Below are 19628 nucleotides of genomic sequence, written 5' to 3'. Positions count from 1 at the left end.
TCTTATGCTATTTTGCTCTTTACAAATAGCTAAAATAGATTTAAGCTGTTTATCTAATAGATAATAGGGCAGCTGATCACTGTCCTATTATTTGATTTACTGTATATTGGATTAGAGAACAACTCACTTTTTATATCCATGCATAAATTATTCAGTATTTTAAAAAATATATTTTGTACTTAGGTGTTTAAGCTGATTTTAATAGGCTGCAGCTGTATATTTTCTTTTTGGTGCATAATGGTCAGTAATCTGGCACAAATTGCATTCACTAGAATAATGTAGGAAAATAGCCATCTGTAATCTAACCATTACACTGAGCTTTCTGCAGAGCTGGGCTGTACGAACTTTGTCTTTAGCAATAACGGTAGTGGTCTTTACAATTGGAGTTTTTCCTGTTGATGAAATGTACAAAAACGTTGTTCTTTTTTGCTTTTGACAGTATAATGATGTTATCTGTGCTGAAACACACTGAGACTCCAGTGAAATTCTGGTTCTTGAAGAACTATTTGTCACCTACATTCAAGGTTTGTTACTAAATCTTTTACTAGGGGCACAAGTAAAAGTAAAAAACTTTTCTAAGGGTTATTTCATTTGTCATCTTACCTCATTTTTTTAAATATCTGTTCTTTGAACAGGTAGATGAGTCCCATACTAATCAACATGAAAAGCTATGTATAATCTCTTTATTGATATCTCTTTATTTTGACAAACAAGAAGTGTAGTTGCAGTCTTATTCTTCTGATTAAGAAGTTTTTGTCAGTGAAGATCAGTTTGACAGTGGGTTAACTTTGTAAAGGGGTATATAAGGAGGGAGTTGCACACAGTAGCAAATTGGAGTAAGAGAATTCTTCATATCTTTGTTTAGATTCCTTTGCTTCTATTGTTTGAACTGCTTTTCCTTGTGGTTTGCATGGCAATGTTCATGATAAAGGTGTGGCTGTTAAATAGAGGCTTCTTTTTAAATTGCATGAGGAAGGTGTGCCTGACCTGTGAGGTTGGGGGAAGGAGAGTGTTAATGACCGAGCAGAAAGAGACAAAGCCCAGAGACAGGCAATGCCAAGGATTAGAGGCATGGAAAAAGTTTCATATGAAGGAACACTAAAAATATTAGGACCTTTAATTTTTGAGAGGAGAATAATAGGTGGTATGAAAGATATTTATAAAATCAACAGGGCTAAAGAGGAGGCCAGTTGTGCACACATACTAAACCAAGAACAAGGGGAATCAGAAGGCAGAAAATAAAAAACTAACGTATGGAAATACTTTTTTATGTAACACAATTAACCTGTGGCAACCATTTATAGAGGCAGAGTGCTTAGTAGGATTCAGAAAAGGATTACACATGTATATGAATAAGATGGGGTATACACATATATGACATATCAACCCTGATGCTTCAGGAGATGAGACAACCTTAAATGCCTAGGAAAAAACATTCTCCATGGGCATGTTAATGCATGACTCTATTAAAGTGATTTTACGCTTTCCTCTGATTTATCTGGCATTGGCTACTGTCCGAGACGTAACACTGGCCTTGGTGGGCCATGGGTCTGATCTGGTTTGGCAGTTCATTCTAAATGAAGAGTCTGTTTATACAGAAAGAAATCAACTAAGGGCTAGATTCTGTGACTTTACAGTCTGTGCTGCCTCTCAGCCCTCCTTGTTCCAGTGGGGAAGTAATGTGCTACCTTTGGCCAGCAGTACATTATTTCCCGCTCAGTGCAGACTCCACATCATGGATTTGTTGGACAAGTAACAATCTTGGCTGAACCAGCATCTTTTTCCGAAATTAGGATTGTTTTAGTATCATTAAGACGTCTGGTTACTTTTTCTTTTCTAATACACATTTTCAGAGGGTGCATTGTGACATCTTGGGAGCAATACAAAGTCAGTCAGCGAAATCATTTGTTAGCCTTTAATGGTATTAAAAACTAGGCATGAATGTGTGCCATTATATTGTTTGAGTACTAGGTTTATGTTAAAATACAGCAGTCGCCGAAGTACTCGATTGCAATTATCAAATGAGTTAGAGGGGGATAGCAGGAGAAGATTTCTTAGGTTCTCTAGTCCCAATTCTCTGCTGATCCAGGATTATTCTCTAATGTACACTTATTAGAATTTTTTCAGGGCTTATATTCATTGTTCAAGAGTTGGGGCTTTTCCCACTTCACTTGGGGAAACTTGCACAGCCAAGTGGATCTTGTTGTTGGGAATCTTTTCCTGATGTTTATCTTACCTTTTTCCCTTTTAGGTTTATTCCAGTATTTCATATTAAACTCAAGTAATCTCTTCTTGTAAATCAAACCCTTCACCCCTGGATCTGTTATAAAATAGATCAGTGTCATAACTGTGGGGATTGAAGGGATCCTAAGATGTTTAGATGGATTTCAAAGACTACATTCTGACAGTTACACTTCTGATGTGTGACTGTCACACGAAGTTGGGACCGCTTTATTTTTTATTTTTTTATTATTGTTTGCATTACATTTACATTGATTACATTTACATTTGCTTAAAACAAAAAACCTATTTAGAAAAAAAAAATTGTGCTTTACCCAAAGGCTGCAAAGTCTCTTGGGCCTTTTCTTCTTTTTAAAAATTGTCTTTTCTTCTACCTGGTTTTGCTATAATGGGACAAACCCAGAAATGCAGTCGAGATAAATAATTTTTCCCTCCCCAGGAGTTCATTCCATACATGGCAGAGAAATATAATTTCCAGTATGAGCTTGTCCAATACAAATGGCCCCGATGGCTTCACCAGCAAACAGAGAAACAGCGCATTATCTGGGGTTACAAAATCCTTTTTCTGGATGTGCTGTTCCCACTGGTGGTTGATAAATTCCTTTTTGTGGATGCTGATCAGGTAAGCTATCTGATGGCTTTGGGGTCACTGGCAGGAATTACAAGGTCAGCGTACGTGTAGTAAATGGAGTGAAATACAAAAACACCTATGTTAAAAGAACATTATGAAGGTTGCAAAGTAAAGCACTCAAAAGTTAGAAAATGTGGATATAACAAATAGAAAAGGATAGCACAAATCCTATCAGCAAGATAAGCAGCCATCACAGCACCCCAGGGGCCTACTTTTGTCAAGAGACAAAGTGGGCAAAATAATATCTTTTATTGGACCAACTTCTGTTGGTGGAAGGGACAAGCTTTCAGGCTTCACAGAGCGCTTCCTCATGTCTGGAGAAGGTAACGGGAGTGCCCAAACTAGATACAAGGTGGGACAGATTAAGCATAAGGGGTTCGCATCACTTAAAATGAAGTGGGCAATTAAGAGTTAATAGGCGTCAGGGTGTGGTACAAATTGTTGTAATGAGCCACAAACCCAGTGTCTTTGTTAAGTCAACGGTTTTTAGCAAACTTATGATTTTAAATTCCCAGACTCATCTGTTGAAAACGTTGTACAGGTTTCCTTTGAGGATGAGGACTGAGAGGTGAGATATAGAGTGATGGCTCTGGGTATGTGTACACCGCAATTAGACACCTGCGGCTGGCCTGGGCCAGCTGACTTGGGCTTGGACTTAAGAGGCTGTTTAATCGTGGTGTAGATGTTTGGACTCAGGCTGGCGCTCACGCGTTCGTACCGTCCCATCTCTCAGGGTCTGACAGCCTAGGCTCCAGCCTGAGCCTGAGTCAGCTGCCATGGGTCAGACACAGGTTTTTAATTGCAGTGTAGACATACCCTAAGTCAAGTTATTTGTAGGTACCATGACCTAGATACCAGATTCTCCTTTTATAGCTTTAATTCTAATTACCGAGTCTATTTTGGATTCTTTATATCTTTGTTACTTGAACGATGATGTGCATTATCCTATTCTGATTTGTGTGGGGCAGGGACTTTATCTGCATCCACTAATACAATGTAGAATGCACCGATAATAAGTAACCTTTCTCTAAATGCTTATTCAGCTTTAACTATAGAGTCCTCACCCACACCTCAAAAATAACCCCCCACGCCAGCTTTCCGAAGTCTGTGTCCATGCTAAACAAAATAATTTCCATTTCCCTTTCCATTTCCCTAGATTGTGCGCACAGACCTCAAAGAGTTAAGAGACTTCAATTTGGATGGTGCACCATATGGCTATACTCCATTCTGTGAAAGCCGTAAAGAGATGGATGGCTACAGGTTCTGGAAGTCAGGATACTGGGCAAGTCACTTGGCTGGAAGAAAATATCACATCAGGTATTGAAGAATTCAGTTTTACCAGATAGACTGTAGGGCTCGTTTGGTTTTTAAAGAAAAAAAAAAAAAAGCAACTTGTGAAAAACTTGAAACAATACTTGCCATTGTTGCTAGCAAACTTTGGTTGAAGTGCATGTGTATACAATGAAATCAATGTCTGCTATGTGTTTGGAGGGTTTGCTCAATGCTTTCTTTTTCTGGGCTCCATCATGTAAGCTTGGGCAGCCTCTGAATTTCCACTTGACATATTAGACTAGAGCATTTGCTGTAGCTTTTACAGATTAACTGAACGGATGTTAGTTGCCAGTAGATATATCTGGGTTAAATTTTGAAGGTAATGGGAAAAAATGGATAATGAGACAGCAATACGAGGATATTGTTTTTGAAGAATCCTTGAATTTATACATCACAACCTAGTTTTGTCTGGGAGGGTCCAAGATTACATTCTTTTTGAATTTTGTAAATGAATACATCAATCAGGCTTCATGTTATTAACAACCTGTTATTTGTGTTTAGTGCTCTATATGTTGTGGATCTGAAAAAGTTTAGGAAGATAGCTGCTGGAGACCGGCTCAGAGGACAATATCAAGGGCTGAGTCAAGATCCTAACAGTCTTTCCAACCTTGATCAGGTGTGTGTACTTTGGTTTTTAGTTTTTGCAGTTAGATGCTAGCTTTCAGATACTTAAGACTCTCTTGTCTTTAAATTCCTATCAAGGTCTATACCTTTTCTTCTTAAGGCAGCTCTGTTTAAAGATTGCACTTTAATCTGATGCTTAATTCAGAGATTTCTTCATTGGCTTAAAACTACCATGTGTTAGGCAATGTTGTTCTGAAGCCTTGAACCAGTCCCACGCCTCTACTTGGCTTCATCAGACACAGTGACAACTTTCAAGAGCAATAATGAGTGTTACCATTAATGCTGCAGCATATACAGTACATTGGATTCTGAGTTAGATGTGAGGTGAGTTCAAGGCAGAATACTATTTTAGCTTTACATGCGTTTTTCTTCTGGTCCGTTGTGTTTAATCTTTAACATTATTTTCATTGACTATTAGCTTTTCAGTATTTGGTAGAGATTTTAGTAAGGTTTCAAAAAAATGAAACCAAGCCTCATGAAATGGCATTGTGGAAGGTTCCCCAATAGGAACACTGTAGTCATTCTGTATTGAGCGTTTTAGTTCTTCAGAGACTGCGTTGATTCTTAAAACTTTGGTTTCCCACTGAAGTCCTACATTACAAAAAAAAACACCAAACAATCACGCAGTCATGAAATTCAAGTTTCCTTACTGCCTTGCAGATGGCTCTCAGTACAAGTTTAAGACACATCTCTGGGTGCGACAATTATCTCAGTGTCTGTTCACTCCTTGGCCTCTCAGTTGATACAGTCAACAAAACAATACCAAGTGTTATGGAGGCTTCTTTGGTATGGACGTCTTTCTCTTAGGAAGTGTCCTGAGACCACCATTCAATTCATTTTATAAGACAATGAGAAGTTTTTAGATCGTAATGTTTGGTTACTACTAGCATTGACCAGATTGGAATTAGGGTTGTGGAGGTGAAAGTCTCTCTAACCCATTACCAATTTCTTGAGCTTTCCAGTCTGCCCTGGGTTTTCCTAGTTATAGGCCAAAGAAAGCTTTATGTATATTCAAATACTCATCTTTATTTATAATGCGCCATGTGCTAAACTGCATGTATGTTAGTGCATTGACTTTATGTATCTGAACTTTATACAATACAGTAACTCCTCGCTTAGTCGTCGGAGTTAAAGTTGTTGCGTTATTATGTTGCTGATCAATTAGGGAACATACTCGTTTAAAGTTGAGCAATGCTCCCTTAAGATTGTTTGGCAGCTGCCTGCTTTATCCACTGCCTGCAGAAAGAGCAGCCCGTTGGAGCTAGCTGGTGGGAGCTTGGAACCAGGGTGGACCAGCAGCCCCCCATCAGCTCCCCGCTCTCCTAAGTTCCCTGTGTGGGCTGTCAATTGCCAGGCAGTTCAGCTGTCCCTCCCCCCATGCCTTGGAGCTGCTCCGGGGAGCCTCCCACTTCCTGTGTGGGTGGGGAGGGAGAATAAGGGTGCTAATGTCAGGGTGCCCCCTTCCCCCCACTCCTGTCCCCCGCTACTTTACCCCATTTACACAGAGCAGGGGGTGGACATGAAAGGGCTCATGATGGAGGGAGCTAGCTGGCAGCAGCTGCTGTCTCAACTTCCTGATCTACTTAAAAAGGCAGTGTGATTCGAGTGGGGTCAGCATACTTAAAAGGGCAATGTTTGTGTCTCTCTCTCTCTCACACATGGTGTGTCTCTGTCTCTCTCTTCCATGCTGTCTCCCCTCCCTCCATTACTGCTGCCTTGTAGAGTGTGAGGCTACATTAACAACAATGTGTTAACTCTTGAGGGCTCAGCTCAGTGCTAATTCATCATTTAGCAGTAAAGCATTCTCTGGGAAATATCTCACCTTCTGACATCACTACCTCAACCAAGCTTCACAATTATCACCTCAACCAAGCTTCACAATTATCATTGTTGTGTATAGTATTATTATATATAAAATATAGTCTTTTATCTGGCAAAAAGTTTTCCCCTAGCACCTCATCCCTCCCTATTTACATTAATTCTTATGGGGAAATTAAGCGAAACAATGTTAAGTGAAATTAAGTGAAACAATGAAAAGTAGCATTTTTCAGGAACATAACTACAATGTTAGGCGAGGAGTTACTGTATTAGAATAATCTTGTGTGTAAGTTACCAATGTTTCCATTAGTGTTACTAGTCAGTGGGACTGTTGGACAGAGTATTTGTGCTGTTATACTGCCATGGGACCATTGCTCTGTCGTCTAAACAACTGTACAAGCACCAAGAGGCATCTATTGTTAATATCTCTTAAGAAAATAGCCATTTGAGCTAGTCTAGTGCACCAATGAGCATTTAATAGTTGGATTTATATCCCGTTATCAGATGGAGTTAAAACCTCACATATGCTGACTTCACAAAACAATAAGTGAACTGAAATTTAATTTTGAATACTGAACTCCAAAATTGGTAACTGTTTGTTGAAACAGTCTGGGGTTCTGGTGTTCTCCAGAGAATCTAACTTTTATAGATTTTGTTTAGGCAATGTTATCGTTCATCTTTCACTCACTGGAAAACCCCTGTTTTTTTTCTTGGGTGTAAAGTACATTCTGCTCTACAGGTTAGGATTTCTCAGAGGGCATCCCTTGGTAATTCTAAAGGTAAATGATTTTTTCCTCTCGCTGTTGTAGATACCACTAATACATTTTGTCCTTCAAACAGGATTTGCCCAACAACATGATCCATCAGGTACCCATTAAATCACTACCCCAGGAGTGGCTTTGGTGTGAAACATGGTGTGATGATTCTTCAAAGAAGAGAGCAAAAACTATTGATCTGGTAAGGTCATTATAGCTCATAAGTAGATTTAAATTGGTTTACACATTAGCGTATTGTTGTGTAATAGAGCTATTAGCATTACCCTTTGGTAACTGATCAAAAAGTAGAAATCGCTTGGGCTGATGTATTCACCTTTCACAAAAATGTATTGGTTGCATCCCTGAGTCACACACAGCAGGGAGAGGGGCCTTTCCGCAGTTGAACTGAGTACGTGCCCCCTCTCTTCCCACCTTCTTTCCATAGACCTGTTGGGCCAGGCTAAATTTAACCTGAGGATTGTGGGCGGAGGCGGTGAATCAAAGTTTTCCTTCTCCTAGGTAGGCTTCCCTCCCAGACGGAAGAGTCCCATCTCCCCTGAGCTGTCTGGTTATTTTTAAAGGGTGCCAGATACCCACTTGTCAAGGCTGATTCCCCACTCCGGCACTTCAAGTGCAGAAGGTGGGGGCCCGCAAGGATTTTTAAAAATTAATATTTGCCATTCCAGGCTTGTATTAAACTCCCAAGGTTACAGCTTTTTTCTGACCTTGGCTTGGTAAACGCTACCACCACCCAAATGCAAAATCCCTTTTTGAAACCAGAAAGGCGCACTTGGGAATTCCTTCCTGTAGGGTACCCACAAGCCCTTTCAACCCCCATCTGGGGAAGAGCTGAGAAAAAAACTCAAAGGAAATCTGCTGTTGCCACCAGCTAATTTAACAACATATGCACAAACCTCTTAGGACACCAAAAATCCAATCCTGTTCTTAAAACAAAAAAGAAAGAAAGAAAATACATCTGGAACTTAGGCTTTTGCTAGATTTTCAAAGAGTAATTCCAAAAATTAAGCACCCAAAATAGCTTTCTTGGGAGTTCAGATTAAAGGTTACAAGCAAACAAAAGCATCTGGTGTTAGTACAGAGGAGTCCACTAGCCATAAGAAATAAACAGAAATAAACCTAATTGCGTCTTTCTAAACATTCCTGATCTACTTACACATTTGGGGGTTCCAAATAAGTAGTTCTAGGTATGATCTGATGATCTATGATCATACCTGGCTTAAAGCTTCTCATAGCATGATTGCTCTCTATTCCCCTCTTTCCCGGAGAGCCACAACACAGAGACAAAGGGAAGTTTTTTCCCAATTTTAAAAAGTTCTAACCCTCCCATTGGTACTTTTGGTCAGGTGCCTACTCCTTTCCTTTTACCTGCGGGCTTGTTAACCCTTTACAGGTAAAGCAAGTAGAGAACAGCCACCAAGAGGGACTTTGTAGCTGGCTGGGTGTCCATAAAAGGGTGCGATCTCCCCCCCCCCCCACCCACCCACCCCCATTTATCACACCATCTTTTGGTAAAAACACCTCTGCCACGTGAAGGCAAGTGATGGGAAGTTTGACTGCCAGAGGCTATCAGATAGTGGCCATTTCTAGACATTTTATAGATGTTGGGAGCTCATCCCTGGCCATAACAGCCTTTTAGGGAGGTCCTATGGGTATCTGAGCACTAAAAAGAGTTACACAAAAGAACAGATTTTGAAATGAAACTATTAAGATGGAAGTCAGTTGTGATGTGACTGACAAAATCCAAGAAGCGCTACTTCAGACACAGGTAGAAGATTAATGAAGCTATGGTGGGAGAAGCCAGTAAGAAAGAGACCCCAAGGAAAACCGAGGAAGTGATGGATTGCATCATAGAGGGCAAATAGGTGGATTATAGTGCTGTCTTGAACAGGTGAAGATGAACAGAGAGCTTGCATGACGAACTGACCCCAGAAGATGGAGATGATAGCACTTCCTAACCTCCCAGGGGTGTTGTGTGAGGCTGGCAAATACTAGGGCGATGAGGGCCATATATGTACCTTACATAGATTCTCCATGTCTTCCGAACCAGCAGTTTTGTCTTTTTGCATTTTGCAAGCATTCATTTGCTTCTTCCTCCTGTATCGGCTAACCACAGCAGCAATTTTAGCATGAGTTGGGAATAGACTTTAACCTGTACTCCCTCCAGCAACTATGAGAGATGCTGCAGCAAGAAGGGCTTTCCTTTCAGTTGGTCATTGATGATAGTGAAATTAAAACTACTCTAATTCAGTAGAAAGTGTTCCCCATATTCAGTTTTCTTTTAAGGTCAGGCAAATTTGAAGCTTGAAAATACTTACGTGAACACAGACTTATCTTTTCTGCATGTATGCAAAGGTCATCTGTCTCAAAAATGAATTGGTTTCATTTGCAGTGTAATAATCCAATGACCAAAGAGCCCAAGCTTCAAGCAGCTGTGCGCATTGTCCCAGAGTGGCAGGACTATGATCAAGAAATTAAACAGCTACACAGTCGTTTCCAGAAAGAGAAAGAATCAGGAACCCTTACTACAACAGATGGGATGAAACAGCAAAACAGAAAAGGTAAATTGTATAGTCTCCCATTTAGAAAAATGGCTTTATTGAAACTAAAAGTTTGCTGCCCTCACAGTGCATATACATAGTGTGTAATGGTATTCTGGTGAATTTCTTTCCAGCTGTTGGAAAATAGTTCATGCTTGACCATTTTAATGCAAGTGTATGTCCTCATACCATGCAGAAGATAACTGTCACTGTATGCTGGCGTGACTGTCTTTTTATTTGGGTTTAGTGGAAGAGTCCACTGTAGATGAGAAGAGTTGTTTATTGGCCCATTCCTTGACAAATGCCTTAACAGAATCCAGGCTAAACAAAGTGCCTCGCAGTTCTGTGAATTGAACAGAATGGGAATTTTTCAGAAGTTGAATATCATCCTTACTACGGGGAAATGTTTGGCTGAACACAGACTTCAGTGTACCATTGCATAGTCTCAGTTTTCAGCAGTTGGTGCACTTGCACCAGTGTAGACAATGGCTTAAGCACTCATGTAGGCAGAACTAAACCATTTTCAACACTGTCAAGAAGGCCTTCATCACTCTCCATTTTAACTAAATTATTTGTGAAGCCTATCTGCAATACATGTCTGTACATGCTTTGGAATGTATTTTGAATAGTGGTAAAATATAATTTATATAGTACATTTCTAGTCATCATTAGCACTTTGCAAATATTAGTTAAGAAATGTACTTGAGAGCAGATTTAAAATTTGGGCATCATTTTGACCACAAAAACAAGAGCATATATGAAGAGAATGGTTTGGTGGGGATTCATGAACAGAAGGACAGATCTTAAGGCTGGGTGAAGGTTCATAAATTTGGGCCTGCCTCTTAATTTTTCAACAATTGAAGAAAAATGTAATTCAAACAAAGGTCAAGAGGATTACTGTGTACAGACTGTCCTTTCAATTGACCAGGGATTCATGTCTGTAATTCTGTTCTGAGAGAACAATCCGGGGGCTTGTAAAGCCAGTTTCACACAAACACACACAGTTCAAACCCAACCTGGAAATGTGATTTTCATCCTATTTTTTTTCTTTTCCACAGATCTAGGTGCACACGTGGAATTATGATCCTTGGGGGAAAATGAAGTTAGACTGATTCCATAGACCATTTTTATATCAAATGCTAGTTTTTTTTCCAGTATGTCTGCAAAACTGCTGAATAATTGAATGGGATGATGATGTATGCGTGTTTTACTTGCCTTTGGGTTGATTTCTGCATATGAAATAGGATCAAGGTTACTGTTTTTGCACCTGTGTGGGGAGATGAAAGTGCTCACTCAGAGTGTAGAATTTCAGTAACAGAAGTTCGAAGTACATTGAAAAGCAGCAGGTCTGTTCATCTAGCTGTTGCCACATACAACCAATGCTGGCCATGATTCTATTAGCCACAGATATCTTACTCAAGAGCACATGGAAAATGCATACTCAGTGAGCGGTGGGACAGCAATAGCATGAGTCCTTACCTCAAATGAGTGTTTTGAGATGGAGCTAGTTTTTCCAGGCTACGCTATGCTTGGAACCATGCCTTGAACTGGTCTAATGTTGGAACTGCAATTTTCAGATGGTCCATCTTCTACAAGGCTCTGTTCATTATGCCACTGATTCTGTTACAGAACAGCAGTTTCATTATTTAAATTGAGACAGCATCTGTTTCCTCACTTTTGAAGAGTTCGTTCAGTGCAAAGCTACCCACACCACTTAAAAGCAAACATTCACTTGCAGCTGTATATGCTAACAAGGTTAACAATACTTTGCAACTGATAAAAAAATCAGGATTTTTTTTTCTGACTTGCCCTTTCCTCCTAAATTTATTTAAAAGTGCCCGGTTTCTCCTTCTACACTCTTCAAAGTTTTTAAACAAATCTGTAGGGCATTAATACTGCTGTGGTTCATTGTTTTATAAATGTTTTTGCTGTTTATGAAAATCTGTGGAAGTTTTTGATCATGTAAATTTCATTTTTCTTCCAACACAAGATGTCACATCAATAAAACCTTAGAGTTCTTAGGGCTTTGTGTTAGTCCTCACATTCAACCCTCTCTTTCCTTTGATCTTCTTGGTCCTCCTTACTGTGGAACACAATAATGGTTTCCTTGTTTGCACACATTTTTTAGTTGCTTTGATGCAATAAGTTTAATTTAAGTGCGCAGAACAGAAAACATTTTTCTCCGAGTAACTGCATCTTTTGAGGATTAGTGTCCTTAGTTTCTTCAGCTGTAAATTTTCTAATATCTCTGTCAGGTATTAATTTTAAAACAAGCCATGGCAGTAGTTCTGCCGCAAGAGCACACTTATAAAGTCAATTACTGTCTACTCAGGTACAGTGTGTGTACATTTTACCACTGCAGGTAATTGTGAAATATATTATCAAAACAGAAGTTCCTTTAAGAGAATGTTGGTAAGATAAGTTGAGCAATTTGGTTTGTAATGAGATAGCACTATACCTTTGTCCAGAACACCGTGGAGATGGAAATCCAAGCCCTCCATCCAAGATGAAGAAAAGTCTCCATATTTTATATTTCAACAGCATTGAAAGAGCTAGGTCTCCCTTTTCAAAAATATGCCTTTTGTGAGCGCCTGTAGATACAGCAATTGTCTATGGTGTGTGGTTTTGGTTTATTTTTTTAAGAAACAGGCCTCTAGCATTCTGGCCAAGATGATGGGTTTCTGTGTTAGTCTTAGTTTAGCTTTCAGTGTTTTCTTTTTAAAGGTGTATATAATATAAGCCTACTCCAAATGTCAATATTTGAGGTAGGTAATTCTCTGAAATCCGCTTTGAAGTAGAAAGTGGCTCAAATAACCCTAAATTTGTGTATAGAACTCAATGTAGTATCTTGTGACTGAAGGGACAGATTTATTTTTGGAGGGAAGAGGTTTTTAGTTTTGCTTACTTTTAAAAAAAGTATCCATTTTTCCCCACCACTGATTCATTTTGAACACCACCTCCTGCATCCTATCCAGCTTTAGAACCAGGGAAGTTGTTCATAGCATTCTCCTGAGGGCTGGACAGAAGGGAAAATGGCTCCCTATGTCCCCTTTCCATCTGCACACAGCAGGATTCAGCCCTAAGGGCTGTTGCATTGTACAAGTGGGATTGAGTTTTATATACATTAAATTTAAGGATGTAAAACTCCCTTGAGCCCTTTGTATCCCAGTACTTACACATACCCAGAGTGCCTCAGCCTACTACTAATTGATACAATGTGTGTTGCTTACATGGCAGACAGTTATATTGCACAGGCACTTTTAGGAGATCTCAATCCCCAAAGTGGCAGCTTAGCACTAGTACAACAGAGGCAACGCCTCTCTCGTGATCAAAGCCATGCTCTGCAGGTGAGTGGGAGAGGGTTTCATCAACCAGAGATGCAGTTCAAATTCCATCATGTCTACGTAACACAGCATATGTTCATATTGTCTATCCAGCAGCTCTTAATGCACTACTCAGATACTTAAATTATCATTGTCAGAGCTATAGTAATCAAGGCTGGAAAATGAGATGGTTTTTAAACTCATTCCAGTGTAAATTTAATCTAGTTTTATACATTATGACTTTCTTTCTTCCAATAAAAAGATCAGAAGCCCAAGTACCACAGGTGCTAATAGGACCCTCCAGCAACTTCAAACTAAGATTCTTTCCCAGGATTCTGAACAGAATGCAACCATGTATGCGAACTTCAAATTTTTGCTTGTGAAAGCCTTTAACATTTAATACAAAATCTAATAGGCTGACTCTTACAAGGATTACCCAGTTTCAGCTACTGCCACTTCATGACACTAAATATACACAGTGACTGGGACAGAAGAAGAGAGATTTAGTCCACTGTTTTAAAAAAATATATATATATCCATCCAAGCTTCCAAGGAGAGAAATAGGAGAGCACACATTCTGTAAATGACTGTTGTCCATGCTGCACAAATTCTATGAATGTACGCAGAGGCTTGAGGGTAAATGATAAAAGAAATGTAGTCCAGTATGTGGGTCTGTTTGTCTGCAGGTACCGGTAATGAAGTCTTGTTCACAGTCAAGCTGGGTATTTATTTTTGAACCACTCACTCTTCAGTTACAGACTTGGGCTGTCCATTGTTTTTTGAAGTGAGTGCCCTAGGAGGAGCATGATTTGAAGACAAAAACAGTAAATTCTTGAAATACTTATAGTTAATGAGGTGTGAAGTATAAAATTGCTATATAAATCAACTTGAATTTAGTAACTTGGAAAGCTATTAAATTGGCCAAAGCTATTGAGATAGTTTTACATTCCTTCTGCTTGATAAAGATTATTCTCTTCCATGCAACTAAATCTGGGTCTGATTTAGAGGAAAAACTTTCAGTCACCTGGAAGCAAGTCATAATCAGGAATGAGCTGACTGAGAAACTACTCTTACTATGAGAGAGTCTGCAATTCTTTTGCAGTACATTTCAAAAGTTCTGTACCTATTCTGATAGTCACAATACATGAAGTATGTGTGCCAGCCACAGTCTGAATATGAAATTCTCCAGCTATATTTAGAATACAACCCTGCCTCTCTCTGTAACTATAGTTGTTGCAGGTGAGACAAAGTAGAGCAAAGTATTCACCTTCTCTCAGAACTACAAGAAGCCGTCCCATCAGAGAATATTGTTATTTTGCAAAAAGTTGCATCCAGGGAACAAGTCTTACCCTCTGAACTCCTACAACAGAATCTTAATTTTACTTAAGTAGAGCTGTTTCTGAGCCAATTGGCTGGGACTGTACTCCAGGGATAATTGTGACATGTTGCTAAAATGTGATTGAAGCTGGTATCAAATTCTGGGTCCCTGTGCTGCGAAGGGCACAAAAAAAGCCACTATGCCGTTCCAAATACTTTAAGTAAAGCAAGCCTCTAAAACACAATTGTGATGTTTATTTCTATGACCATTGCCCTATGGACATCAGTGAGAAATGGGTTACAGTTTTCTTTCAAAGGAAGCTTCAACTACCCTTCTATTCCAAAATAAAAAAATAGAAATGGTGGAGAAGTGTAAAATAAATTCTTGACGAGCTTTGTACTCAGCTACTGGGACTTGGGGGAAGTGTGAGAAAGGACATTGACAAAGGAAAGAATCCATCAAAGATTTTAAGAAACCTAGATACCTTTTCCCATATTCAATTCCCTGTAATCCTGTTCAACACCATGCAGAGTAAAGATGCTGATACTTATTGATGTGAGTGTGGGAGTTTTAAATGTCACCTGAACTGAAATTACAATGACTTTCCCAGTACTGTGATTAAAAAAAAAATCTGTTCAACATAATAAATGTTTTTCCTCTCTTCTGTAATAACTGGTCTGTTATGTCAGATCTCCCTGTTTCTTGAGTTCATTAATAGGGCTCCTGAAATACATATATGTACTGCTTGTTTAAGTCACTTATTTTGGTTTTCATATTTGTGTTGTGGAAAATATTTGGTAATTTTTAGAGGCTTCTAAACTGTAATGGCTATAACTGCCGGTGCATCCAAGCCTAAGCAGTTGAAGTCAAGGAGCCTGGCTTTACACGTTTTTATATCTATTTAGTTGCTTAAAGTTAGACACCTATATAAGTAGTCTGACTTTATTCCTCCAGAAGATGCTGAGCATCCACAACTGTCATTAACTTCCGAAGGATTGCTCGGTGCTCATCTTTGAAAAATTAGACCATTTATTTAGATGCCTACAAACAGATTTGGAAGACTAACTTTAGGCACCTCAGTTTGAAAATTTTGGCCATATATTATATACACCATGATTGATTGTGTATGCACAACAGAGCTCTGTGCACTACTTTATATTAACACACCAAACATTCAGAATTTATTTTATTGTCTAAGGTAACTGGCAGGCAGATCTTGATTACAAGTGACCTATATATATATTAAAGGTCATATATGTGTGATTTAAACCAGCAGACAGCTGTTTAATAGAACAGTGAGTGCAGCACCTACATGGGTATGAGTAACTGAATGCATTCAGTGCCAGAAAGTGCACAATTGCAAAAGGAATTTCCAGCAAGGCCTCCCGCTCCCATCAATAATCAGAGCCAACCCTTCCATTAGAGGGTTTCTCTGTGTACTTCATATTAATATGGGAGTATCCACATTAATCATCGGCAGGGAAGCAGTGAAAGGTGTAATGGACCATCACCTGGAGTCATGTTTTGATGTCTCATGGCACGAAATAAATACAACTGCAGCACAAGCCTGTCATAGACTCAAAAGGTCAGTTTGACAATGCAGCTCATACTACATCTTGATACCTCTTGGCTGAAATTCTGCTCAGTTACACTGCTGTAAGCTTGGAGTAACACCACAGGATTTGGATTACTCACATTTCTCTGTAACATCTCTCACTCTTGAGGTCAGTTGCCCTGAATTCAGTCTACAGTCCTGGGGATCTTTCTGGGGTGCTGGAACAATTTGTATAGTTGGGATGCTGAGAGCCATTGAACCAAACTGTAAACCCTGTTATGTAATGGAATCCACTTCCAGCCAAGGGGTGCAGCAGCCTCTGTGGGTTCTTTTGAACTCTGCAATGCTATTAGATGGAAAAATAGATCACCTTCCATCCACACCTGCCTATAACATTGCATCCTTTGCTAGCCACAGTATTCACAACTTGTAAGTTTTGGAATTTATAAACACAGTTATATTTAGGAACAAAGCCACACATTCTGAAAAAGCTACAACTAGTACCAAAATCTGACTAGTTATTCATAACACAGGTTGCCATGAACATATCATTTCTCTGCTCCTCATAATTAGCCCAGGTTAAGCACTTTCTTCGGATATTCTAGGCCCTCCATAGCATTAGGCCTTTGATATGAGAGAAGTTCCATCTATCTCCATGATTATGACTTCCCTTGATAGTTATGTACAATATGAAAGTAACATTAAAACAAAAACAACGAGCTGGCATCTTAAAGACTAACAGATTTGTTTGGGCATAAGCTTTTGTGGGTAAAAAACCCACTTCTTCAGATGCATAGAGTGAAAATTACAGATACAGGCCTAAATATACTGACACATGAAGAGAAGGGAGTTACTTTACAAGTGGAGAACAGGGCAAATTCAATGTTAAAAAAAATTCCCACCATTGCTAACAGTGCTGAAAAAGCTGATGGAACCAGAGAACCCTTTGTTCTAGGAGACACAAGAGTGGCGATTGTTTTTGTTAAACCCCTTTATGTAGATGTTGCCTTTGTTTCTTGATCCTATCAAGTCTCCCTAGAATGTGCCTTTATCCTATTTACCATTAGTGCATCATTAACAAGACAGAATGAATAATCAGTCAATTAATTAACCATATTATGAGAATCCCTGAAGGGTTAAAATGAACTAATCCCAAATATAGACAAATGACAATACTCAGGGTGCCCTTGAAAGCAGGACTCACCGAACTGGAGATGGAGAGATCCCTTGTGAGTCAATCTTCTCAGACAAGTTTTAAGAAATTTCATGACAGTCATCATCTTGGACTGAGTCTCCAGCAGGGATAGACACTGCTGTGAGTCCATACCGGCATTTAAGAATCTGGAAACAAAACAGAATATGTATAAATCCTCACTGTGATTTCTGGATGGTGCAAGTTTCCTGTCGTGTTAGCATACAGCTAGCCAGGATAACCTGTCCTAAATCTACCATGATAGAATGCTGCCAGCTGCCAGGCCACATTGATACCATCTGATGGCTGTTTGGTGTCTTATGTTGCAGGAATTAGTGCTTTCAGTCCTGTTCCTAGCCCACAGGTAGTGTCAACCATTGGCACGAATAATAATCCATAGCACTTCCTATGGGAGAGCTTCACTGGGCTTTGCAAAATGAGGACTGATTCATTCCTCACCACACCTCTGAGAGATAGGTAACTATTTTCCCTGTTTTTCAGGCAGGGAAGCAGAGAGAGAGAATGGGGGACTTGGCAACAGTCAAAAAGGACTCAACACTCCTGACTCCCAGTCCTAGGTCTTCAGCATGAGACCCCCCAGAGCTGGCACCTTAGCTTTAGTGTCATCAGTTAGATGAAGGGTAGAATGGGAGAGCAGATCCAGCTATGCTCTCACCCCAGAGGTTGTCGCTGCAGCATAGGGTTAGGGCACATTACTTCCCCATCCTCTGAATTAAAGCCCATTGCGACTGCTATGCACTAGCCTTTAAAACAGTGTGACTGTGAACACCTCACATTTTCAAACTCCCATCCTAGGTACAGCATGTTCCATTTGATTCCCCAAACCGGCTTGCCCAGTTTCCCCATACCAAGTTTGTACCTCTGCCCTCCTGCCCCACACTGTAGAAAAGTATGTTTACTGAATTTGGAATTACACACGGGAAAGAAGCAGGTCTCAGAATTGCACCTTCTGGGTTCCAGAGAGAGTTCTGCCACTGGCTCATTCACATCCTTAGGCAAGTCTTTTAATCTGTACACCTCAAGTTAACCAGCTGCAAAAATGGCTGCAGTAACAGCTGCCTCAGGGGAGGGTATTGTGAGAAGTTGTGCTTGTAAGAGATTTTCAGATATTAGGGTGAAAGTTGCTATGTAAGTGCACAGTAATAAAAATGTAATCTCAGGTAAAAATTGCTAGTGTCATTTGGCTGAGTTATTTCTCACTCCACAGTAAGGTGAACAAGGATTGATGCCATTGACAGCAGCTGCAGAAGAGCCATGCCTGTACGCCTTAGTGATGGAACAGAAACGAAGATCTAGAAGAAGCAGTAACACTATCTTCTCCCCAACCCTATCATCCAAAAGAACCTTGCAGTTACCCATACATTTGTCACCTCCCACAATTAATACACAACACCACAGTATCTCTCCTCAGCAACACAGCCTACTGCAAGCACATCATGCCTGCCCTCCACCTTTTACACTGGCTTTCCATAGAATATGAAGCCAAGGTTCTCAGTGGCCTGGGCTCAGGTGCTCTAAAAGTTAGTGGTCAACAACTCTGCTCCGCTGGCACAATGGAACTCTTTACAATAAGAATAAATCTTATCTGTGCAGGAAACGGAGCTCTCAGAAGTTGGTTTGAGGCTGTGGAATTAACTCCCCCAGGAACTAAAGGTACGTCTACACCAATGGTTCTCAGAGGTACATGTACCCCTGGGGATGCGCAGAGGTCTTCCAGGGGGTATATCAACTCATCTAGATATTTGCTTAGTTTTACAACAGACTACATTAAAAAAACTAGCAAAGTCAGTACAAACTAAAATTCCATAGACAATGACTGGTTTATACTGCTCTATATACTATACACTGAAATGTAAGCAGAATATTTATATTCCAATTGATTTATTTTATAATTATATGGTAAAAATGAGAAAGTCAGAAATTTCTCAGTAATAGTGTGGCTGACACTTCTGTATTTTTGTCTGATTTTGTAAGCAAGTAGTTTTGAAATGAAACTTGGGGGTACGTAAGACAAATCAGACTCCTGAAAGGAGTAGAGTAGTCAGGAAAGGTTGAGAGTGACTCGTCCACACTACAAGTGCTAAAGCTGCAGTCTAGACACCTGATACAGCGCCAGAAGGGGTTTTTCTATCACTACAGTAAATCCACACACTCAAGAGGCGGTAGCTAGGTCAATGGAATAATTCTTCTGTCAACCTAGTGCTGTCTACACCTGGGCTTAGGTAAGTTTAACTACATCTCTCCGTTAATTTTGCACACT

At 39.7% G+C, this 19628-nt stretch overlaps 1 protein-coding gene across 4 annotated transcripts in view; it reads left to right on the top strand.

Moving 5' to 3' along the window:
- UGGT1 (UDP-glucose glycoprotein glucosyltransferase 1) overlaps positions 1–11980 on the top strand; it is a 92360-nt gene extending 80380 nt beyond the window's left edge. For all 4 annotated transcript variants that reach the window (XM_077825723.1, XM_077825725.1, XM_077825722.1 and 1 more), the window contains 7 exons: positions 440–524; positions 2681–2863; positions 4029–4189; positions 4706–4820; positions 7487–7603; positions 9812–9980; positions 11018–11980. In XM_077825723.1, coding sequence (XP_077681849.1) covers positions 440–524; positions 2681–2863; positions 4029–4189; positions 4706–4820; positions 7487–7603; positions 9812–9980; positions 11018–11043 — 856 coding nt within the window. In that variant the 3' untranslated portion in view covers positions 11044–11980. The remainder of the gene's footprint in view (positions 1–439; positions 525–2680; positions 2864–4028; positions 4190–4705; positions 4821–7486; positions 7604–9811; positions 9981–11017) is intronic.
- Positions 11981–19628: the final 7648 nt, after the last annotated feature.

Source organism: Eretmochelys imbricata, chromosome 9 (genome assembly GCF_965152235.1).
Source record: "Eretmochelys imbricata isolate rEreImb1 chromosome 9, rEreImb1.hap1, whole genome shotgun sequence".
Taxonomy (NCBI): Eukaryota; Metazoa; Chordata; order Testudines; family Cheloniidae; genus Eretmochelys; species Eretmochelys imbricata.
The sequence above is the reverse complement of the archived record's forward strand: the minus strand, read 5'-3'. Positions and strand labels throughout refer to the sequence as shown.